At 48.8% G+C, this 23,806-nt stretch overlaps 2 protein-coding genes across 2 annotated transcripts in view; one reads left to right on the plus strand and one right to left on the minus strand.

The window, feature by feature from the left end:
• SDHA (succinate dehydrogenase complex flavoprotein subunit A) overlaps positions 1–9,292 on the minus strand; it is a 21,995-nt gene extending 12,703 nt beyond the window's left edge. Inside the window, exons 1-3 of the mRNA XM_018065656.1 lie at positions 9,160–9,292; positions 1,208–1,297; positions 84–245 (exon numbers count right to left, since the gene is read on the minus strand). Coding sequence (XP_017921145.1) covers positions 84–245; positions 1,208–1,297; positions 9,160–9,222 — 315 coding nt within the window. The 5' untranslated portion in view covers positions 9,223–9,292. The remainder of the gene's footprint in view (positions 1–83; positions 246–1,207; positions 1,298–9,159) is intronic.
• CCDC127 (coiled-coil domain containing 127) lies at positions 9,192–22,045 on the plus strand. Its single transcript, XM_018065657.1, has 3 exons — positions 9,192–9,459; positions 10,532–10,662; positions 19,496–22,045. The coding sequence occupies exons 1-3, from the start codon at positions 9,221–9,223 to the stop codon at positions 20,149–20,151; spliced, it is 1,026 nt and encodes a 341-aa protein (XP_017921146.1). The 5' UTR covers positions 9,192–9,220; the 3' UTR covers positions 20,152–22,045.

A 23,806-nucleotide genomic window follows, 5' to 3' on the forward strand; every position in this document is an offset into this window, starting at 1 on the left:
GGAGCAGAGGGGTCACAGTGCAGGGCAGGGCTCCTCGAGCGGCACTTTGCAGGCACTGTGAGCGCGACAGCGCCTTCTCATACCTGGGCCGCGACAGTATGGGACCTGGTGGGGAAGAGCTTCGTGACGCAGGCCGTGTTGAAACCTGCTTCGGAGAGGCCGAACGCGGCCCGCAGGCCTGCCCCCCCTGCACCGACCACCACGGCATCAAACTCATGGTCCACGACTGGGTACTGTGCAGAAATCTGGAAAAGAAATGTCCCCGTTAATCACTGGTTCAACTAGGCCAGACACTGAGGCTGTGGTCATGGTGAAGGACCTCAACACACACGAGTCGCTGCCACAGCCGGAGGGCCTCCATCGTGCTGGGCTGCACACCAGGCACGGCAGGAACGGCAGACACGTCCTCAAGTCGAAAGGGTGCTCCCACCACAGCAGAGCACCAACCCCACGGAGCCGGGACCCCCGCCATCAGCTGAGAGGCCGGAAACTCACAGCACGGGCCCACAGGTGCAGGGGGCAACGCCACAGATCAGAACACCAGTTCCACCTATGGCTTCTCTTTACAGTCACCATCTTTCCTCTTTTCTTCTTACGCTTACATCTGTATACACTTGGTAGACAAGCCTAGGCTTACAGAGAGTATAGGCCACGATTTGCAAGTTTCCATGGAAACACTGAAGGGTCATCTCGTTTAGATAAGCACGGTTGTTCGCCTGGGAGACCACCCACCAAGAACCCAAGTATGTTCCAGGCCCACACTGTGTTTACAACTGAGAAGGTGCCAACCAGCACTCAGAAACCACTGTGAGTGCCTATGGAAGTGACCTCAGAAGCAAATTCCGGTTACTTCAACAGGGTGCGGAAGAGCCTCGTAAACACAGAGGAGCCCACGTTCAGCTGAGAAGGCGTCTGCCACCGCGCGTTCCAGTAAATACTGTTCACCTGGCATCTGTACTTTGTTGTTTTGTTTCCTTCACCTGAGGTCTAATTTGCTTATAGATACACAAGAGCTACAAGCGAAAACGCCAGTGTCTCTGTTCACGTCTGAACTGTAATTACTAAGACACCAAAAATAGTTTGAGTATGAATTAGAAAGAGAATTTAAGTAAAAACCTGTGTGTTACTCAAGTACACAAATAGCTGGTATAGAACACTACTCTGCTAAGTCAAGAAAATCACTGAAAACCAAGAGCCCTGAACTTACCGCATCTGAAACTTTAGCGGACGACCTCTTATTGCCGTCAACGGTGAAGTGAAAGTCGCGGGCTCCTGTCTGCCATGCTGCCGGCCGCTTCTGAAACACAGGGGGAGGGCTGCGTGTCTTCACGGAGCCGGGGACTCCAGATCTCTTAAGCCGCCAGCCTTCTCACGGACGGGTGCATGCCCTCATCCAGAACCCTTTCCTGGAACCCTCCACTTAGCTCCGAAGGTTAAGGGAGGGGCTAAGGACCCAGGCCCGCCCGGCTTGAGGAAGTGGTAACCAGCAAAGGCCCTTCCACATGAAGCTTGTTTCCAGACAGGACATTCACTGACCCAGGAAATGTAAAAGGCACATTTTCACACTAATTTCTTGACTTGAGGTACTTAGTGCAGAAGGGGAAGGACACCTGTGCTGCCTAAGCGGCAGGTCTGCAGACGACCAAGTGCTTCTCCCGGGTCCACCCAGCCCTCTCCACACTGGCCCCCACCCTGCACATGGGGCCTGCGGCTCACAGCAGGAGGCGCTGACAGTAGGAGGAGGGGGCAGTGAGGCTGCCGAGCAGGCCGCCCCGGGGCGGGCCCTCCACAGACACACGTCCAGGCCCCGAGACGCTCCTGGTCCTGTGTCGCCCTCTCCACACCTGCACCGGCTCAGCCGCATCCCTGCCTGTCATACTTCGCCTCCATACCCCCTGCCTGGACAGCTGTCCCCAGTCTGTCCCTGGCCAACCTCTACAACTGCAAGCCTCAGCTAAAATGTCCCTTTCGACAACCATTTACAGGAAATGGTGGCAATGAAATCACAACCCAGCGAGAGAGGCAACATTCTGCGTGGACTAAGAAAGGTCCACCATTTAGGGAACAAGTCTTTTCATTCTGCTTACCACATTTTAGCAGACTGATAAGAGACTTAGAACATCCTGAACAACAGTTTGGGGAACTAAATACATTCAGCAATGACAAAAGGGACGTCTTCAATTGGAAGAGATGTTTCAATTTTGTGGAGAAAAGAAACTATGCTTTGGGACAAACACGTGGATTACAGGGAGAATTTCCAAACACAAAATGAACTGCAACCAAGTCGTTTGAAACCGGACAGACTTCTGTAAGATGAGGGACTCTGTCAGGGCTGGACGGCCCGGCTGACCACCAGCGAGGAACGCCAGAGGCAGGAGGCTCCCCCTAACTCAGGGACTGAGTGGTGGCTGATCAGACACCTGACTTCATCTGAACAGCTCTACTTAAAAAGCGTAGTTTCTTGCATTTTAAAGTAGATTCGAACTGGTAAGAGTGACGTCCTCGAATTTTTCATTTGTAATGTGAAGGTATTTATTTTTTTTTTTAGTACATTTGTTTTTATTGACAAACTAATTTAGTTTTTTCCTTTAGATGTGCATTTAAAAGAATACTCTCCAGCTTTATTACACTCTTTTAAATGGTAAATTTGTATTTTAACATAAACCAAGTCCCTGAAGGAATTTCAATACAAATGCTCTTGAAAACATCAGAAAGTACTGCGACTGAACTGAACAATAAAAATGTAGCCAACAGTACCAATAAGAATAGTATACTTTGTGATACCAAGTTAAAATTAAAATAGAAACTGTGAGATTCCCAAAGTACTTACTTCTTTCCAGGATGTTCACACTGAATAAAGACAAACACACACATCCACATGGTTAGCTTAAAAAGCAGTCCCTACTGTAATGAAATCAGTAACAGATTATCACATTACACAGATTATCCCGTGGAAAAACAGTAACACGATATTTTGTACCTAAATCAGATTTGGGGAGTGATTTCAGAATTTGGAGAGTGCAATTTAATCCAATTTCTGTCTTTAGAGAAAACTCATTTTATGCCACTTATTATTCTCACATTTTTTGAAAACAAAAAAATCAACCATTTTGCAACAGGGTAACATGAAAAAGAAAGCAGAAATCTACCTAAGATATTAACAGAGTTAGCATAAAAGTACAGGACACTGAATCAGGACAATAGAGAAGCAAGTGAGAAGGGCAGACACTCATCTCCCCAGCTGAGCCAAGTGCAGAGCCCTCATCCAGCACAGCTCCCCGCGGGTCGGGACCCAGCACAGCTCCCTGTGGGTCAGGACCGAGCAGCTACTCTGCAAGATCAGGTCCGAGCTGCGCAACTACAGAGCTGCACAGAAAGGGTTCTCAAAGTGGCTGCACAACCACACTGGGAGAACTGAGGGTGCCCGCAGAGGGGTAAGGGAACCGAACCCTTCAGAGCAGTCGCTCAGTCGTGTCTGACTCTTTGCCACCCCACGGACTGCAGCACGCCAGGCCTCCCTGTCCATCACCAACTCCTGGAGTTTACTCAAACTCATGTCCATTTAGTCGGTGATGCCATCCAACCCTCTCATCTTCTGTCGTCCCCTTCTCCTTCCCCGTTAATCTTTCCCAGCATCAGGGCCTTTTCAAACGAGTCAGTTCTTAGCATCAAGTGGCCAAAGTATTGGAGTTTCAGCTTCAGCATCATTCCTTCCAATGGATATTCAGGACCAATTTCCTTTAGGATGGACTGGTTGGATCTCCTTGCAGTCCAAGGGACTCTCAAGAGTCTTCTCCAACATCACCTTTCAAAAGCATTGATTTTTGGCGCTCAGCCTTCTTCACAGTCCAACTCTCACATTTATACATGACCACTGGAAAAACCATAGCTTTGACTAGACAGATCTTTGTTGGCAAAGTAATGCCTCTGCTTTTTAATAAGCTGTCTAGGTTGGTCATAACTTTTCTTCCAAGGAGCAGGTGTCTTTTAATTTCATGGCTGTAGTCACTGTCTGCATTGATTTTGGAGCCCCCCAAAATAAAGTCTCTCACTGTTTCCATTGCTTCCCTATCTATTTGCCATGAAGTGATGGGACCAGATGCCATGATCTTAGTTTTCTGAATGTTGAGCTTAAAGTCAACTTTTTGACTCTCCTTCACTTTCATCAAGAGGCTCTTTAGCTCTTCTTCACTTTCTGCCATAAGGGTAGTATCATCTGCATATCTGAGGATATTGATATTTCTCCTGGCAATCCTGATTCCAGTTTGTGCTTCATCCAGTCCAGCTTTCCTTATGATGTACTCTGCATATAAGTTAAATAAGCAAGGTGACAATACACAGCCTTGACGTACTCTTTCCCCAATTTGGAACCAATCTGTTGTTCCACGTCCAGTTCTAACTGTTGCTTCTTGACCTGCATACAGACTTCTAAGGAGACAGGTCAAGTGGTCTGGTATTCCCATCTTGTGAAGAATTTTCCACAGTATTTTGTGATCTACAGTCAAAGGCTTTGGTGTAGTCAATAAAGCAGATCTTTTTCTGGAATTCTCTTGCTTTTTCGATGATCCAACAGATGTTGGCCATTTGATCTCTGGTTCCTCTGCCTTTTCTAAACCCAGCTTGGACATCTGGAAGTTCACGGTTCACTTATTGGTGAAGCCTGGCTTGGAGAATTTTGAGCGTTACTTTACTAGCGTGTGAGATGAGTGCAATCGTGCAGTAGTTTGAGCATTCTTTGGCATTGCCTTTCTTTGGGAATGGAATGAAAACTGATCTTTTCCAGTCCTGTGGCCACTGCTGTTTTTTTCCAAATTTGTTGGCATATCGAGTGCAGCACTTTCACAACACCATCTTTTAGGATCTGAAATAGCTCCACTGGAATTCCATCACCTCCACTAGCTTTGTTCGTAGTGATGCTTCCTAAGGCCCACTTGATTTCACCATTCCAGGGTGTCTGGCTCTAGACGAGTGATCACACCATCGTGATTATCTGGGTTAAGATCTTTTTGTATAGTTCTGTGTATTCTTGCCACCTCTTAATATTTTCTGCTTCTGTTAAGTCCATACCATTTCTGTCCTATATTGAGCCCATCTTTGCATGACTATTCCCTTGGTATCTCTAACTTTCTTGAAGAGATCTCTAGTCTTTCCCATTCTATTTGTTTTCCTCTTTTTGTTTGCATTGATCACTGAGGAAGCCTTTCTTATCTCTCCTTGCTATTCTTTGGAACTCTGCACTCAAATGGGTATATCTTTCCTTTCCTCCTTTGCCTTTCCCTTCATTGTGGGATTCTTGCCCAGAGCAGTGGATATAATGGTCATCTGAGTTAAATTCACCCATTTCAGTCCATTTTAGTTCGCTGATTCCTAAAATGTTGACGTTTACTCTTGCCATCTCCCGTTTGACTACTTCCAATTTGCCTTGATTCATGTACCTAATATTCCAGGTTCCTATGCAATATTGCTCTTTACAGCATTAGACTTTACTTCCATCACCAGTCATATCCACAACTGGGTGTTGTTGCTTTGGCTCCGTCTCTTCATCCTTTCTGGAGTTATTTCTCCACTGATCTCCAGTAGCATATTGGGCACCTACTGACCCGGGGAGTTCATCTTTCAGTGTCCTATCTTTTTGCCTTTTCATACTGTTCGTGGGGTTCTCAAGGCAAGAATACTGATGTGGTCTGCCATTTCCTTCTCCAGTGGACCATGTTTTGTCAGAACTCTCCACCGTGACCTGCCTGTCTGTCTTGGGTGGCCCTACACAGCATGGGTCACAGTTTCATTGAGTTAGACAAGGCTGTGGTCCATGTGATCAGTTTGGTTAGTTTTCTGTGATTGTGGTTTTCAATCTGCTTGCCCTCTGATGGAGAAGGGTAAGAGGCTTATGGAAGCTTCCTGATGGGAGAGACTGACTGAGGGGAAAACTGGGTCTTGTTCTGATGGGTGGGGCCATGCTCAGTAAATCTTTAACTCAATTTTCTGTTGAGGGATGGGGCTGTGTTCCCTCCTTGTTATTTACCTGGGGCCAAATTACAGTGGAGGTAACGAACATAACGGTGACCTCCTGCTACGCTCAGTGCGCCCAACCCTGCAGCGGGCCACTGCCGACCACAGCTCTGCCGGAGACTCCTGGACACTTGCAGGCAAGTCTGGGTCAGTCTCTCGTCGGCGGGGGCTGGGGGGGGGGCACTGCTCCTTTCTCCTGGGTCCTGGTGCACACAAGGTTCTGTCTGTGCCCTCCAAGAGTCTGTTTCCCCAGTCCTGCGTAATTCTGGCAGCCCTATGCGGGGTTAATGGCAACCTCCTCCAAGAGGGCTTACGCTGTACCCAGGTCTGCTGCACCCAAAGCCCCTGCCTCTGCGGCAGTCCACTGCTGCCCGTACCTCCGCAGGAGAACTACACCCTTCTTTACCAGCAAAAATCAATGTCTAAAATGGACAAAATGCACCTGCATCTTAGCTAGAGAAATGGATGTAAATAGCAGGCATCAATGCCAAAACCAGTTCAGAACTGATTCCACTAGAGAACAGGTTTAGGGAAGGAAGTGGTCTTCCTTCTTTCCACTTATGAGAACTTCTATACTCACTTTTTTTTTTTTTGCTCACTATGTGCAATTACTTTCACTTAAAATTTAAAGGGTTTTCAAGCAGGAATGTTTAAAACATCATTCACATGGTAACTGAGGGTAGGCTGTGAGCTGCAGGCCCTGGCATGGAGGAACACCACACAAGTTTCACGTGTTCCCTCACAGAACCCTCAGCAATCAACAGAGAAGTGGAATCTTTCCAGGGTATTGGATCTGCCTGGCAGGCTCCAGATCCTATACTTTCTCTACCATCCAGGGATCCTTGGGAAGAAATTTCTGGGCTTCCAAAATAAGACGAATATCCAGGTCCATACCGAAACCAGCCACAGCTTTTCAAATGAACCAGGAAGAACAGGACATGGAATGCAGAACTGAAAGCCAGTGCCGTAGGAATTATTCCAAGAAGCAAAACAGAAGGGTGCTAGCTACTACAGGGCCGAGACAATGTGAGTCTGAATGTGCCACTCGGAGCAGGCAACGGCACCCCACTCCAGCACTCTTGCCTGGAAAATCCCATGGGCGGGGGAGCCTGGTGGGCTGCAGTCCATGGGGTCGCTAAGAGTCGGACAGGACTGAGCGACTTCACTTTCACTTCTCACTTTCACGCATTGGAGAAGGAAATGGCAGCCCACTCCAGTGTTCTTGGCTGGAGAACCCCAGGGACGGGGGAGCCTGGTGGGCTGCCGTCTATGGGGTCGCACCGAGTCGGACACGACTGAAGGGACTCAGCAGCAGCCGCAGCAGCAGATATGCCACTAGCACATATTCAGAACAATACTTTTGAATAAACTGACTTATTCTAGAACAGCTTGCTGAAAATGGAAAAATATCACCTGAAGTTAAGCAGCAACTATCTGAGGTTACTGGTTTTACTCCTCCTTTCGATTTAACTTCTTTCAAATAGTGTGCAAATCTGTGTCAGTGCATTGGGACAATTAAAAAGGAAACAAAGGCAAAATAGGTTCGATAATTTTGTAACTCGAAAGTAGCTGTAAATATGGCTTGAAAACACCACAGAACTGAACACATTTTCTGTGGACTTTACTCAGATTACCCTCATTGAGTGCAGCCCTTGGACAGAGAGAGACTGCGAGTCCTCCTTTCTTCGTTCTGCTGGTTTGCTGCCTCTGTTCTTGCCAACCTTAAGCTCCATTAAGCAGCTTGTAGGCAGATTAATTTACATAGGTGGAAATAGTTTTAAAAGCTACCTTCATCAAGATAGAAGACTTTAAAACTCAAGACCATCTTTGGTAGATCTAACCTGTGGTTCAATTTTGCTAACACTCTCTTGCCATTCTGTTCACAAGCACCTGAACAGAAGACCCTGGTGAAGAATCATGAGACAGCAAAGCACAGGGCTGGCAGTTAAGAGCAGATCGCACTAAGGTCACTTCCATGTCAAGCCAACAGGAGAGGAGAGGGTTAGGCTCCAATCTGTTGTGTGAAACTTTCACTTTCAGCTAAAACCTCAAAGCTGAATTCCGTCCAGCCCAGCCTGGATAAAGAAAGGTCAGCAACAGGTACATAAACTGTCAAAGAGCGAGTGATGGGTGAAGGGCAAGCACAGGCTGGAATGGCTGGAATAAGTATCGCTGGGCTCCAGTCCAGGCTGACAGACCTGTCCATTCTTCCCCAATGACCACCAGACCAAACCGCCATCTCACCTAACAAGAAGGGCCCATGCAGAAGTCTGCTTATGCTTGGTTGGCTAAAACTACTCCACTGACCATGGACTTCATCCCCTGCTTGTGGACCCCCTGCCACCCTTGTGTCTTAAAGCCCAAGATTTGAGGGGCTGGGGGGAACCTCCGCTCAGTAAGCATCAGCAACATGGGACAACATTTAAAACACTTTCTGGGGTTGGCAGAATGTCCGACTCAACCTCCTCACATTTAAAAATAACCTCCAACATCAAAATTTTAAAAAAGAAAACAACTGTGGGTATAACTACAGGCACAAATCAAGTCTACATTGTTGAAAGCCTTGCTAACTAGGTGGCTGAGCAAGTTCACATAACGGGACCAAGTAACTAAACCCTCTAAATCCAGTGTTTCAGTAAAATTCCAGAGGATCAACTCAGAAGACTTAACTGTCAGGAGTGGAAGGGACACGGTCCAGCAGCCAGGCCTTGGGAAACCACAGCGCAGACCTACCGAGTAGGGCTCGCCGGGCTCCGCAGGGAACGCCCAGGAGGACATCGGCCCCGCGACCGCCCCGGTCGCTCTGCGGCCAGTGCCCAGGGGCCGCGCAAAGCCCCAGAAGCAAGGCCGAGCCGAGTGCCGGGGCGCTGCTCAGACCGCACCCCACCGGCTCCACGGCCGTCCGGCTGCCCCGGGCGCGTCCCGCCGCGTGACCTTGGGCGGCCAAATCTTCGAGCGCGCCCCCGCGGCTGGGCAAGCAGCCTCGCAGCCGCGCCGGGCTCCCGGACGGGCCCCGGGGCAGTGACCTTCACCGCGCCGCAGCCCGGCCGGCTCCGGAACGTGCGGTGGGCCCTCCCCAGCCCGTTTCGCCGCGAGGCAGGGGACCCGGGACCCGGTGTCTGCCGCGCCCTGCCCGCGGCGGACACTCACCGTGCAGTTCAGCGCCAGGCGCCGGGCGCGCAGCAAGCGCGACACAGCGGCAACCCCCGACATGTCCGCCCTCCGGAGCAGTCGGTACGTCCCGCGCAGACCGCGCCTGCGCACGTCGCCGCGCCCGGGGTCTTACGTCGCCGCGCTCGAAGTCTTAGGTCGCCGCACCCTGGGTCCTACGTCGCCGCGCCCGGGGTCTTACGTCGCCGCGCCCGGGAGACTGGGCAACGCCGCGCCTGCGCAGAAGGGCTGGCGGGCGGGGGCTCTCAGGGCACCTGGTCGGCGAGTTCCCGGCCGGAGGTAAGTTGGCGTTTGGGGGTCTTCTCGGGCTCCCCCGATTTCTCCTCATATCCAGACAGTGGTGGGTTTTTCTGGAGATTACGGCAGTTTTGTGAGACGGTACCCGGGTACCCGTCCCGCTGTCTCTCCGGGACGGAGCGGGAGTTCCGGTATCGGGCAGTTGGACGGCGGGCCGCCAGCTTGGACCGGTGTTCCGCGGTCACCGGGGCGCCCAGCCCGTTCGGGCCCCTCTGCGCGTCCCGGGGCGGCGGGCGCGCGGGCACCCTCTGGAGCGCGCTGTCCGAAGTGGAGCGCAGGCCCTGAAGTTTGTGGGGTCGGGGGCGGAGTGCCGCTCCCAGCCCTGCGCTTTGAGGGTCGTGAGCTTCGGTACATCCTGACTTTTTTTGTTTTTTTCTAATTGTGCTGGCCACAAGCACCTTCACAATAACTACTGAGCTTTTGTGTGTGTGTGTCATTTTTTTATTGCCAATTAGGATTTTATACCTTTAGGCGTTAAGCAAGTATTTATTGGAAATTCTATGAAGAGTCTTTGATGCTGAATTGAGTTTCTTTTGTCTATATTCACCTCCTTCTATTTGTATTTCAGTTATTTGAAACACATCACGCTCGCCTACGATTTGCGAGTTGCTTTAATCTCGTAAGGCTCACTGCTGTGGAGCCCATACCTAGATCTGAACAAAGTTTTTTAAGAGAGAGAGAGAGAAAAAAAAAAAGGCTCACATGGACCACATGCTGTGCTTAGTCGCTCAGTGGTGTCCGACTTTTTGTGACCCCATGGACTGTAGCCCGCCAGGCTCATCTCTCCATGGGGATTCTCCAGGCGAGAATACTGGAGTGGGTTGTAATGCCCTCCTCCAGGGGATCATCGAACCCAGCTCTCCCACATTGCAGGTGGACCCTTTACCGACTGAGCCGTCAGCGTAGCCCAAGAATACTCCAGTGGGAACCCTGTTCCTTCTCTAAGGGATCTTCAGGACCCAGGAATCAAACCAGGGTCCCCTGTAGATGATACATTGTGAGCAGTGTGTTTTGTTCCATTTGTGTGGTTAATGATATTGTTATTTACTTCAAGGTGTATCTCCATGAATAACTTAAATGACCCCCCAAATTGGAATATCCGGCCCAATTCCAGGGCTGATGGAGGTGATGGAAGCAGATGGAATTATGCCCTGTTGGTTCCAATGCTGGGACTAGCTGCTTTTCGTAAGTCATGATTCTCCTAACTTGTTTTCTGGGCTCAAAGTGTGGAGCCCAGAGATCTTGGGCTTTGAAACCTAGCAAATGTTGACTGGGGAAAAAATGTACAGTGAGCTGTGAAGACTGTATCACAAGATGTGTGTGTGTGCGCTCAGTTGTGTCCGACTCTTTGTGACCCCATGGTTTGTAGCCTGCCAGGCTCCTCTGTCCATGGGATTTTCCAGGTGAAAATATTGGAGTGGGTTTTCATTTCCTTATCCAGGGGATCTTCCCAACCCAGGGACCGAACCCATGTCTCCTGCATTGGCAGATGGATTCTTTACCACTGAGCCGCCTGGGAAGCCCTATAAGCCCAGGAGAGAGCCTTTCAGATACCTGTTAGGAACTGCTCTGCTGAGGTAGAGGAGGAGCCAGGGAATACATGTGGTCAGGCTGCATCTAGGTGAAAGATTACTCCTTCTCACGAAAGAAAAACCAGGTATCTCAAGTTAATGATTTTAGTATGGGGAGGTGCAAGAATCTGGGGTCATTAAAATTCTTCCATAAGTGTGTATCTTAATTATGTTGGGTCTCATGTATCCAAGACAGAGTGCATTCACCCTGAATGCCTTTCAGGGTGAACGTGTAGGTCACTGACTGCAGTGGCTAATCACTTAATCATAAATGGCAGGCACCAGTCTTTGTTTACACAGATGCGTACTGTGTGTCCTGGTCAAGTGATTTAACCCTCTGAGCCTCAGTTTCTCTGACATTGTAATTATCTTAGTGCAGTGTGAGGGTTTGATAGAGAGATTTTGTGTGGAGTGATCAGTAACCGTTCATTCTTTTCAAAGCTTCATTGCTCTGAAGGGGGCTCCCTTGCTTCAGTTGCCCTCATAAGCGCTAATGAGGAAGAGAGAAGTAGGCATGAAGGAAAACCCGTTTTCGATGTCTGTGTACTGTTTAGGGTATCAGTCTTTGGGAGACTTCATCCCTGAAATCTCTGCTCAGGCTGACTAGAAACTCTCTCTACATTGAATCCACTTTGTACCACTTTGGGGAAATTACCAGTCACTGGTCCCTTGTAATTTTTCCAGCTCTTGGTTTTTATCCGGACTATTGAGGTGGCCAAAAAGTTCGTTTGAGTTTTAAACTTGAACGAACTTTTTGGCCAGTCCAATCCCTGATGAATTTCTGGGTGGTTAGGGGTTGATTTTATGTTTTGTCATTGTTGCAGAGGAAGAAACTTTACGCTTTTAGGGTTTTTCTGGCTGGTCTAAGAATTAAATTGATACGAGTTAGAGTAACAGGAGAAAATAAAACCACAGTTCCTAACATCTACCCATTGGAGAGAGCTGGGGCTTCCTAGGTGGCTTATTGGCGAAGACTCTGCCACCTGCCTGTGCAGAGACGTGAGAGGTGTGGGCTTCGTACCCCGGTCGGGAAGACCCTCTGAAGGACGGCACAGCAACCCACTCCAGTGTTCTTGCCTGGGAAATTCCATGGACAGAGGAGCCTGGTGGGATACGGTTCATGGAGCAAAGAGTTGGACACCACTGAGCACACGCACAACAACCACAGCATAGGAGAGAGCCAGGAAAGCCGAGCGACCCAGCAAGATGCGCAGGCTCTCCCCTGAGATGCCACGCTCAGCTCAAGACAAAAGAGGGAGCTTGGGGTGGGGAGAGTTAGTTACCAGAGAACAGGAGAAGCACAGTGATTGAGGGTAAGGTTCTTGTGCAGACTTAGGCTGTAGCCTTTTCATTAGATAACTTTCAGGCAATTTGGTTACCCTGTTCCTGGCACAGTCAGGGAGACTCCGTTACAACTGGAGACTTCTCTTATAAATATAAGTGTTTCTTGTGTTGTTAGTTAGGCTCTAAGTCGTCTCCAACTCTTTGCAGCCCCATGGATGGTAGCCTACCAGGCTCCTCTATCCATGAGCTTTCCCAGGTAAAAATACTACAGTAGGTTGCCGTTTCCTTCTCCAGGGGATCTTCCTGATCCAAGGATCAAACCTGTGTCCTGCATTGGCAGGTGAATTCTTTACTGCTGAGCCACCAGGGAAGCCCCAAGTGTTTCTTATGAACGGGTAACTCCTACTTGGTTTTCAAAGTCTCTTCCATGTCTGCTGTTTCTTAAAAAATAACCAGTTGATATAATCCTTACACCAAAGAGACCTTTTTTTTTTGATTAGTAGAAAGTGGATTTATTTAGAAAGAGACACACTCCACAGAATATGGTCCATCTTAGAAGCAGAGGCCCTGAAATATGGGGTCGTTAGCTTTTATGGGATGGGTAATTTCATAGGCTAATGAGTCGGAAGATTATTCTAATTATTTGGGGAAGGGCGCAGGGATTTCCAGGAATGGACCACAGCCTACTTTTTTGACCTTTCATGGTTGGCTTTAGAACTGTTCTAGAGTTGGTCATTGTGTAATTTAGCATGCTGCTGTATTACAGTGAGCGTATAATGAGGCTCAGGGTCCACTGGCAGTGGGTCCTGCCATCTTGGACCTACTTGGTTCTGACCAGTTGCAGGAAGATCAAACCAGTCAACCCTAAAGGAAATCAACCCTGAATATTCATTGGAAGGATTGGTGCTGAAGCTGAAGCTGCAGTACTTTGGCCACCTGATGGGAAGAGCCAACTCATTGGAAAAGTCTGTGGTGCTGGGAAAGACTGAAGGCAAAAGGAGAAGGGAAGGTCAGAGGATAAGATGGTTAGATAGCATCACCAACTCGGTGGACATGATTTTGAGCAAACTCTAGGAGACAGTGGAGGACAGGAACCTGGCGCGCTACAGTCCGTGGGGTCGCAGAGTCGGACGTCACCTAGTGACTGAACAAGAGCTGCATGCTAAGTTGCTTCATTCGTTTCTGCTCTTTGCAACCCTGTGGGCTGCGACCTACCAGGCGCCTCTCTTCATGGGATTTTCCAGGCAAGAATACTGGAGTGGGTGGCCATGCCCTCCTCCAGGGAATCTTCCTGACCCAGGGATTGAACTCGTGTCTCCTGCATTGGCAGGCAGGTTCATTATCACTGGCACCAAGGGCTATGTCATTCTTTTAAAAGTTGTGCCCTGCCCCCTTCCCTCCTGTTTCATTCTCCCTTCAGATTTTAGTCCCGTGTTCTTATGGAAAGCAGAGGGGTGATGCTCCAATTTCTGTGGCTTCAAGGCTGAGGAGGGGTATTGACCCTATCTGTCAGGGAGTAAAAATCTCTGGATGCCTGGTCTAGGACCCCAGGGGCAGGATGGCTTCTTGTTTGCAGTCGGTTTGGGCTGGAATCCTCACATAGCTGTCAGCTTGATGTGGAGCTGTTACACAGCTTCCACAGCCTTCCTGTGACTCTTCTTGATGATGAAGCACTTTGTATGATATCAGACTACAAAAATAACTATCTATCTATAAATGACAAAAGAATTGTTGACCAAAAAAAAGAAGCACAGGTGAGAGTTGAGAGTTAAGTTTTATTTGGGGAGAAATAAGGACTGCAGCCTGAGAGGCAGCACCTCAGATAGCTCTGAGACAGAGCTCCAGAGAGGAAGTGGGGGAAGGTCAACATACAAGATTTTGGTGAAGGGGGAGTTGAATGCAATCAAGCGCTCATTTTACAAAAGGTTTTCTGCTAGTCGCAGGAGCTTGTGTCACCATGAAGGGATTTAGTGCCTTTTTAGATATGTTGTTCAGTTGCTAAGTTGTGTCTGACTCTTAGTGATCCCATGAGCTGTAACGTGCCAGGCTTTCCTGTCCTTCGCCATCTTCTGGAGCTTGCTCAAACTTAGGTCCATTGAGTTGGTGGTGCCATCCAACCATCTCATCCTCTGTAGCCCCTTTCTCTTCCTGCCTTCAGTCTTTCCCAGCATCAGGGTCTTTTCCAGTGAGTTGGCTCTTCACGTCAGGTGGCCAAAGTATTGGAGCTTCAGCATCAGTCCTTCCAGTGCGTATTCAGGATTGATTTCCTTTAGGATTGACTGGTTTGATCTTGCAGTCCAAGGGACTCTCAGGAGCCTTCTCCAACACCACAGTTCAAAAGCATCAGTTCTTAAGTGCTCAGCCTTCTTAATGGTCCAACTCCCATATCCCTAAGTGACTACTGGAAAAACTAGCTTTGGCTATATGAACATTTTGTTGACTAAGTGACATCTCTGCTTTTTAATATGCTGTCTAGGTTTGTCATAGCTTTCCTTACAAGGAGCAAGTGTCTTTTACTGGCTACAGTCCCCATCCACAGTGATTTTGGAGCCCAAGAAAAAATTTGTTACTGTGTCCCCTTTTTCTCCATCTATTTGCCATGAAGTGATGGGACCAGATGCAATGATCTTAGTTTTCTGAACGTTGAGTTTTAAGCTAGCTTTTTCACCTTCCTCTTTCACCCACATCAAGAGGCTCTTTAGTTCCTCTTCACTTTCTGCTACTAAAAAACTCATACTATCTGTTATTAAAAGCAGCATTTCAAGAAAACTTCGAAGAAGCCAAATCCAGTCTTGGCCCAGCCTGCTTCCCTGGTGGCTCAGAGGTTAAAGCGTCTGCCTGCAATGCAGGAGACCTGGGTTCTATCCCTGGGTCAGGAAGATCCCTTGGAGAAGGAAATGGCAACCCACTCCAGTATTCTTGCCTGGAGAATCCCATGGATGGAGGAGCCTGGTTGGCTATAGTCCACGGGGTTGCAAGGAGTCTGACACGACTAAGTGACTTCACTTTCACTTTCTTTCACTCCTAACAAAAGCCATTTACCCAAGTAAATTTAATCCAGTCTTAGAAAATCTTGATCATGTAGAACTTTCTCTTCCAGTATTTTTTTCTCATTCTTTACACTTTCTTTTACTGAAAACATACATCCTACTTTCAAGTTTTTTTTTCTTTTTCCACTTCAAGCTATTTTTTTTGATGACAGATTTGTGACATATAAGATCTTATTTGACCTTTAATAAACCTAGGTATAACAGAAATACTGTACTTGACAGTGATGATTCTAAAGACATGTCTCTATTAGTCAAACCTAGAAACAAGTCACCTTCAATACCAGATATTAATTTAGTGTTGAATATTTCCTAGATCACATGAACCCCAAATTCTTTCGGGCCAGTTTTTACTCCTGAGTACTTATATAAGCACTTGTGCTTAATTGCTCAGTTGTGTCTGACTCTTTGCAACCCCATGAACTGTAACCTGCCAGGCTCCTCTGTCCATGGAATTCACCAGGCAAGAATACTGGGGTGGGTTGCCATTTCCTTCTCCAGTATAAACAATTAAGTCAATTAAGCAGAGCTCTTTTATAAATTAATTTTGGTTATACCACACGTCTACAACATGCAAACACAGAGGCCTCGAAGCTCTTATTTCAGATTTTCAGCCCTGAGTCAGTGTGTTGTTGTTGTTTAGTTGCTTAGCAAAAATAAGGCCGGAAGCTAACTGTGGCTCAGAGTCAGGTGCTGCAGTGTAGAACCATCGGTTTATGGTGGTTTATTGCTCGGTCGTGTCCGGCTCTTTACAACCCCATGGACCGCAGCACACCAGGCTTCCCCGTCCTTCACTCTCCCAGTATTTCCTCAAACTCATGTCCACTGAGTTGGTGATACCATTCAATCATCTCATCCTCTGTTGCTTCCTTCTTCTCCTGCCCTCAATCTTTCCCAGCATCAAAGTCTTTCCCATTGAGTCAGTTCTTCGCATCAGGTGGCCAAAGGATTGGAGCTTCAGCTTCAGCATCAGTCCTTCCAATGATGGAAGAGGTCAGTTTTCATTCCAATCGCAAAGACTGTTTAACAAACTAGCACAAAGTTGCACCCATCTCACACACTAGGAAAGTGATGCTCAAAATTCTCCAAGCCAGGCTTCAACTATATGTGAACCGTGAACTTCCAGATGTTCCAGCTGGATTTAGAAAAGGCATAGGAACCAGAGATCAAATTGCCAACATCTGCTGGGTCATTGAAAAAGGAAGAGTTCCAGAAAAATATCTACTTCTGCTTTATTGCTTATGCCAAAGCCTTTGACTGTGTGGATCACAACAAACTGGAAAATTTTTCAAGAAATGGGAATACCAGACCACCTGACCTGTCTTCTGAGAAATCTGTATGCAGGTCAGAAAGCAACAGTTAGAACCAGACATGGAACAACAGATTGGTTCCAAGTTGGGAAAGGAGTATGTCAAGGCTGTATATTGTCACCCTGCTTACTTAACTTATATGCCGAGTACGTCATGGGAAATGCCCGGCTGGATGAAGCATAAGCTGGAATCAGGTTGCCAGGAGAAATATCAATAACCTCAAATATGCAGATGACACCACCCTTATGGCAGAAAGCAAAGAAGACCTAAAGAGCCCCTTGATGAAAGTGAAAGAGGAGAGTGGAAAAGCTGGCTGAAAACTCAACATTCAGAAAACTAAGATCATGGCATCCAGTCCCATCACTTCATGGAAAAATGATGGAGAAAGTATGGAAACAGTGAGAGACTTTATTTTGGGGGCTCCAAAATCACTGCAGACAGTGACTGCAGTCATGAAATAAAAAGCCGCTTCTTGGAAGAAAAGCTATGACCAACCTAGACGGCATATTAAAAAACAGAGACGTTACTTTGCCAACAAAAGTCCATCCAGTCAAAGCTATGGTTTTTCTAATAGCCATATATGGATGTGAGAGTTGGACTATAAAGAAAACTGAGCACCGAAGAATTGATGCTTTTGATCTGTGGTGCTGGAGAAGACTCTTGAGAGTCCCTTGGACTACAAGGAGATCCAACCAGTCCATCCTAAAGGAAATCAATCCTGAATATTTATTGGAAGGACTGTTGCTGAAGCTGAAGCTCCAGTAGTTTGGCCACCTGCTGGGAAGAACTGACTCATTGGAAAAGGCCCTGATGCTGGGAATGATTGAAGGCAGGAGGAGAAGGGGATGACAGAGGATGAGATGGTTGGATGGTATCACCGACTCGATGGACATGTGTTTGAGTAAACTCCAGGAGTTGGTGATGGAAAGGGAAGCCTGATGTGCTGCAGTCCATGGGCTCACAAAGAGTTGGACACAACTGAGCGACTGAACTGAACTGAAAATCACTGCATATGGTGATTGCAGCCATGGAATTAAAAGCCACTTGCTCCTTGGAAGAAAGTTACGACAAACCTAGACAGCATATTGAAAAGTAGAGACGTTACTTTGCTGACAAATGTCCGTATAGTCAATGCTGTCGTTTTTCAGTAGTTGGGTATGGATGTGAGAGTTGTATCATAAAAAATGCTGAGCACCAAAGAACTGATGCATTTGACTGTGGTGTTGGAGGAGACTCTTGAAAGTTCCTTGGACAACAAGGAGATCAAACCAGTCAATCCTAAGGAAATTAACCCTGATTTCAAATTGGGCTTGAAATTCATGTGGAGGACTGATGCTGAAGCTGAAGCTCCAGTCCTTTGGCCACCTGATGCAAAGAGCTGACTCATTGGAAAAGACCCTGATGGTGGGAAAGATAGAAGGTAGGAGGAGAAGGGGACGACAGAGGACGAGAAGGTTGAATGGCATCACTGGGTCAGTGGATGTGAGTCTGAGCGAGCTCCAGAGGTGGTGAAGGACAGGGAAGCCTGGGGTGCTGCAGTCCACGGGGCCACAGGGTGACTGAGGGGCTCAGTAACAAAAGCAGCAATTCATAACGTGGAGCATATCCTACACCAGTGAAATCATCACACTGTCTTTTGTCTTGTTATCAGAAAAGACGAAAATGCTCACTGAGGATGGAGAAGGTCTGGAGACAGCACCCAGAACCAGGCTCCAGCTGGTCGCAGGCTTTGTGGTCATCAGCTCTGTTTCTCACTTGGGCTTGTCAGTTTGTGGAGCAGAGCAGGGTATTACCCACCCCAGCTGCCCACACCTTATGTCTCGTGTCTGTGAGGTTATGGTGGAGATGTGTCTCGAGGCTGAAATTCTGACTTATTTGTATGACCCCCTAGCAGGATATGAGCAGCCATCTCGGGCCTTGCTTGTTTACTAGTGATGACCGGGCACAGCTTCGAACACACTTTGAACTTTTTCAGTTCTGTACTAACCTGGCCAACACTGTGAAGCGTACTTGTCCGTGAGGGAGGGAGGGAGGGAGGGAGGGAGGGAGGGAAGTCGCTGAGTCGTGTCCGACTCTTCGTGACCCCGTGGACTGTAGCCCACCAGGCTCCTCCATCCATGGGATTCTCCAGGCAAGAATACTGGAGTGGGTTGCCATTTCCTTCTCCAGGGGAATCTTCCCGACCCAGGGATCGAACCCAGGTCTCCTGCATTGCAGGCAGACCCTTTAACCTCTGAGCCACCAGACTTGCCCATAGTCATTTTTAAACCTTGCCAATGGTCTGTGGGGGCCCTGTGCCCAGAGTATAGGCACGAGGTGCCATGCTGGAGGTATGTTTTCTCAGCCCTCAGACGTTACGAGGCTGGAAGGGGTCTCTGCAGTCTTGTTGGACTTCTCTTTGGAGAGCCCTTACCTGATTTGAAGCACTCTGCATATTGTATGTGTGCTTACTTGCTTTAGTCTTGTCTGACTCTTTGTGACTCATGGACTGTAGGCCACCAGGCTCCTCTGTCCGTGGGATTATCCCAGCATGAATACTGGCGCAGGCTGCCGTTTCCTCCTTCAGGGGATCTTCCCCACCCGGGATCCAGCACGCGTCTCCTGCACTGGCGTGTGGGTTCTTCGCCATCTGAGCCACCTGGGAAGCCCACAGAGCTTCCTACAAACTATTCATTTCGCTTGTCTCAGGACTTAAGAATGTATTGAAATGTTCTGTAGCAGTTTTATGTTTCCTGTAAATAGAGATTATAACTTGAGCTCTGGTGTTCATTATGTGTGTTTTCCTCCCCCAAATTATTTGTGTCAGGCTGGATTTGGTCTAGGGAGTCGAGAAAAGAAATAGAAAAGGAGAGAGAAGCTTACCGTCAGAGGACAGCCGCCTTCCAGCGGGAGCTTGAAGCCAGGTACCACGCCACAATCGCAGAAAGCCGGCGGGCCGTGGCACACTTGTCCCTGGAACTTGAAAAGGAGCAGAACAGAACAACTAGTTACCGGGAAGCCCTCATCTCTCAGGGGCGCAAGTTGGTGGAAGAGAAGAAACTTCTGGAACAGGAGCGGGCTCAGGTCCTTCAGGAGAGGAGGCAGCCCTTGCGGAGTGCGTACCTGCGCTGCCTGGGCCAGGAGGAGGACTGGCAGCGCAGGGCCAGACTCCTGCTGAGCGAGTTCGAGGCCGCGCTCACCGAGAGACAGAGCATCTACTGCAGCCTGGTGCTTCCGCGCCGCAGGCGGCTCGAGCTCGAGAAGAGCTTGCTGGTCCGCGCATCCACCGACCCGGTGGCTGCGGACCTCGAGATGGCAGCTGGCCTCACTGACATATTTAAGCACGATACGCACTGTGGGGACGTCTGGAACACCAACAAGCGCCAAAACGGGAGGCTCATGTGGCTGTATCTCAGATACTGGGAACTAATCATTGAACTGAAGAAGTTTAAGCAGGTAGAGAAAGCCATACTGGAAAAGTGAGACAGGGATGAACTGCTCCGGGTCAGAGTTTTGCGTTTCGGGTTTGTTTCGGGTTTTCCGACGTTCGCTGCTCCTCCTGCCAGCGCTCCCTTGCTGTGACCCTGCATGCGCACCGCAGCCTCTCAGCAGTGGCCACGCCCGTCACCCTCTGAGCAGGACAGCGAGCCTCTGTCCCCTGCAGCAGCTGAGCACACAGTCTCAGAAGCAGATCAATATTTTATTAAGCAGAACAGGATAACCTCACAGCTTTAGAGTAAAATTGTTTTTAAGAATGTCAAATACAGCGTTCATCCTATAAGTCATTTTGTCACTCCCTAAATAAGTTCTGTTTTCTCCTCAAATTATTTTTCTCTCTCCTAAAACTACAGTTAGAAGTTGTCAGGTAGCGGTGAGGACTGCCTCAAAGATGGGAACAGAGGGTGGTGACGCCAGCAAGGTTTCGTGGTCTGAAGCTTTTTCCCGTCAGAGTGTTTCTGCTTTCCACTTGATAACCCTTGTGGGTGTTTGGAGTTTGCTGTGTCTGTATTCGGTAAGCAGATACTATTTATTTAGGTTGGTGCAAAGGTAATTGCAGTTTTGCATTGTTGAATTTTGCTATTTGCTATTGAAATACATTCTTAAATAAATGAAGTTGTTTTGGAAGTGCAAGTGTTAGTCACTGAGTTGTGCTTGACTCTTTGTGATCCCATGGGCTGTAGCCCTCCAGGCTCCTCTGTCCATGGGATTATCCAGGAAGAATACTGGAGTGGGTTGCCATTCTTTTCCCCAGGGGATCTTCCTGACCCAGGGATTGAACCCACATCTGCTTTGCAGGCAGATTCTTTACTGTCTGACCCACCAGGGAAGCCCGAGGTTATGTTTTACATCATTTTAATGCACATTTCTCACTTTATGTTTTTTTGTTAATGATTTATTACTTGCTGTTTATTTTAGACTAGGGAAATGATGTTAGACAAAAAGCAGATTAGAGCGATTTTCTTACTTGAGTTCAAAATAAGTCATAAATCAGCAGAGACAACTAGCAACATCAGCGACACATTTGACCCAGGAACTGCTAACAAACATGCAACGCAGTAGCTGTTCAGGAAGTTTTGTAAAGGAGACGAGAGCCTTGACAATGAGGAGTGCAGTAACTGGGCATCAGAAGTTGACAGTGACTAGCTGAGAGCCAGCATTGGAGCTGACCCTCTTGCAGCCGCACGAGAAGTTGCCAAAGCACTCAGTGTCAGCCATTCTGCAGCTGTTCAGCACTTGAAGCAGGTTTGTAGGTGATAAAGTGTGATGATGGGGGTGCCTCATGAGCTGACTGCAGATGAAATCGCGTTTCTCTTATGCAACGACGGCAAACCATTTCTCAGTCGGATTCTGAAGTGGCAGAAGATGGGCTTCATGCCACAGCTGGCAGTGGCCGGATGAGCGGCTGGTGACGAGGAGAGGCTTCAGGCCTTCCCAAAGCCAAGCCTGCACCGTCAAAAGGCCATGGTCGCTTTTGGCGGTCTCCTGACTGTCTAACCCACTACAGCCTTATGAATCCTAGTGAAACGACTGCATCTGAGAAGTGTGCTCGGCAGGTTGACAAGATGCACTGAAAACTGCAGTGCCTGCAGCTGGCGTTGGTCAGCAGAATGGGCCGAGTTCTTTTCCATGACAGTGCCCAACCACCCATTGCACAGCCAGTGCTTCAGAAGTTGAACAAATTGGGCTACAGAGTTTAGCCCCATCCACCATATTCATCTGAACTCTTGCCAGAGACTACCACTTCTTCAAGCATCTCAAGAACTTTGCAGGGAGAATGCTTCCACAACCAGCAGGATGCATAAAATACTTTCCAAGAGTTCATCGAATCCCAAGGCATGGATTTTTAATGCTACAGGAGTGAATAAATTTCTCATTGACAAAAATGTGTTGGTTGTAATGACTCCTGTTTTGATTAATAAAAACGTGTTTAAGCATAGTTATAATGATTTAAAGTTATGATCCAAAACCACAGTTACTTTTTCACCAACCTAAATATTAGCAGTGGGCTATATTTAAAACACCTGCAATTTGAAAGCAACAGTACCACTTTTTCTGTGTGTAATTCTTAACTCCTTACAAGGCTTTTTAAAATAGATTATCTCAATTTTTTACTACAAACTTAGGTCCACTTCCCACAGAGCTAATGTGAATTGGCCTGTGTGTGTGTGACGCACATCACTTGTGTCACCCTGACCCCAGTCTTGTGCAGTGAGCGCTCTTGCTATCCTTGGGGTAGGGGCTCCTGAGACCACCCCAGACTTGATGACTTGCTGGGAGGTCTGAGGACTCAACGCGTGGCTGTTCTCATACTTGAGGCTCATCACATAGAAGGAGGACAAGGCCAGCAGAGGGATACACACCTTGCAAACGGGGAGACCACGCAGCTTCCAGCCACGACCCCCCCCCCCCCCCCCCCGCCGAGGGCCACACGGCCACGTGGACGCGCCTCAGAGACAGTGTCCCGGGTCTCTCTGGAGGGCCAGTCACACAGGCAGTCTGCCTGGCACAGACCCAAATTCCTGACTCCCAGAGGAAAGCAGGTGTGGGCGCCAGGGGCCATTCCTACCACTTGATGTTGGCAGGAGTCTCCCCAGCCCGGGTCCCAGGCACCAGCTGAGGGCCAGCCTGTCAGCAGCCTCCCAGGCGTGCAGTGAGCCCTTCTCGGCAGCCATCATGTCCAGGGTCATGCAGGTGGTCACAGGTCCAGTTCAGACCCAGGCAGCTGGGCTTCAGAACTGCACTGCCCCGAGTGAGACCAGGTCAGTTTTGAGGGACTGGTGGGTTTGTGGGCTGATGTGAGAGGTGCTCGCCTCCACCTGAGGAACCCCGAGAGCAGCTGTGCTCTCAACAGGGCTCTGGTCCTGCTGGCTTAGACAGCCGGGGGCTTGACTAAGGCCACCTCATGGGGCCTCAGGCCAGGGGTGGGGTGTGGGGGTCAGACCTCAGAGAAGAGCCAGAAATGGCTCGTGAACGACATCTTGAGCCTTGGAGAAACCACCTTTTGGCCTCAGATCTCATTTTATCTTCTCTGCTGGCAAACCAGCTCTCCCGCTTCTGGCCCCAGATCTCATTTTATCTTCTCTGCTGGCAAACCAGCTCTCCCGCTTCTGGCCCCAGGGTAAAAACAGCGGCCAAGTTTGGGGGCTGCGGGGTTGTGTGGTGCTGTGGCCTCTGAGTGGCGTAGGAGCACCCGGGTGTGGCAGCTGTGAAGGAGTCACGTGCCCTGCAGGCCCTCCAGCAAAGCAAGGACCTGCACAGAGCACGGGGCTGCCGGCAGGGTGGGGAGGGCCTTCCTGGGTCTAGCAGGGGGCAGCTGCTGGGAGAGCTGCAGGCTGGTCTCTGGGTCTTTGGGCGCAGTCACCGTATGAGTCTGCTGGGGTGCGGGTGTCTCCTCAGCTCTGAGTATACGATCGGAAAAACCGTCTGGAACAAGAATTGTTGAGGTGGGACAGATGCATTGAAGCCCCTGAAGCTGCATCCCTCTCTTGCCAGGATGGTCAGCAGGAAGCAGTGCTGCGTTCCTGGAGGAAGGGCAATTACCAGTCCACACAGGCCAAGGGGAGGTAAAGACGGGGCTCCCCACGCATCTAGGTTGTGGTCCCATAGGGTCTATCAGGGTCCCCGTCGTCTCCCCATT

The sequence above is a fragment of the Capra hircus genome, chromosome 20 (assembly GCF_001704415.2).
Source record: "Capra hircus breed San Clemente chromosome 20, ASM170441v1, whole genome shotgun sequence".
NCBI lineage: Eukaryota > Metazoa > Chordata > Mammalia > Artiodactyla > Bovidae > Capra > Capra hircus.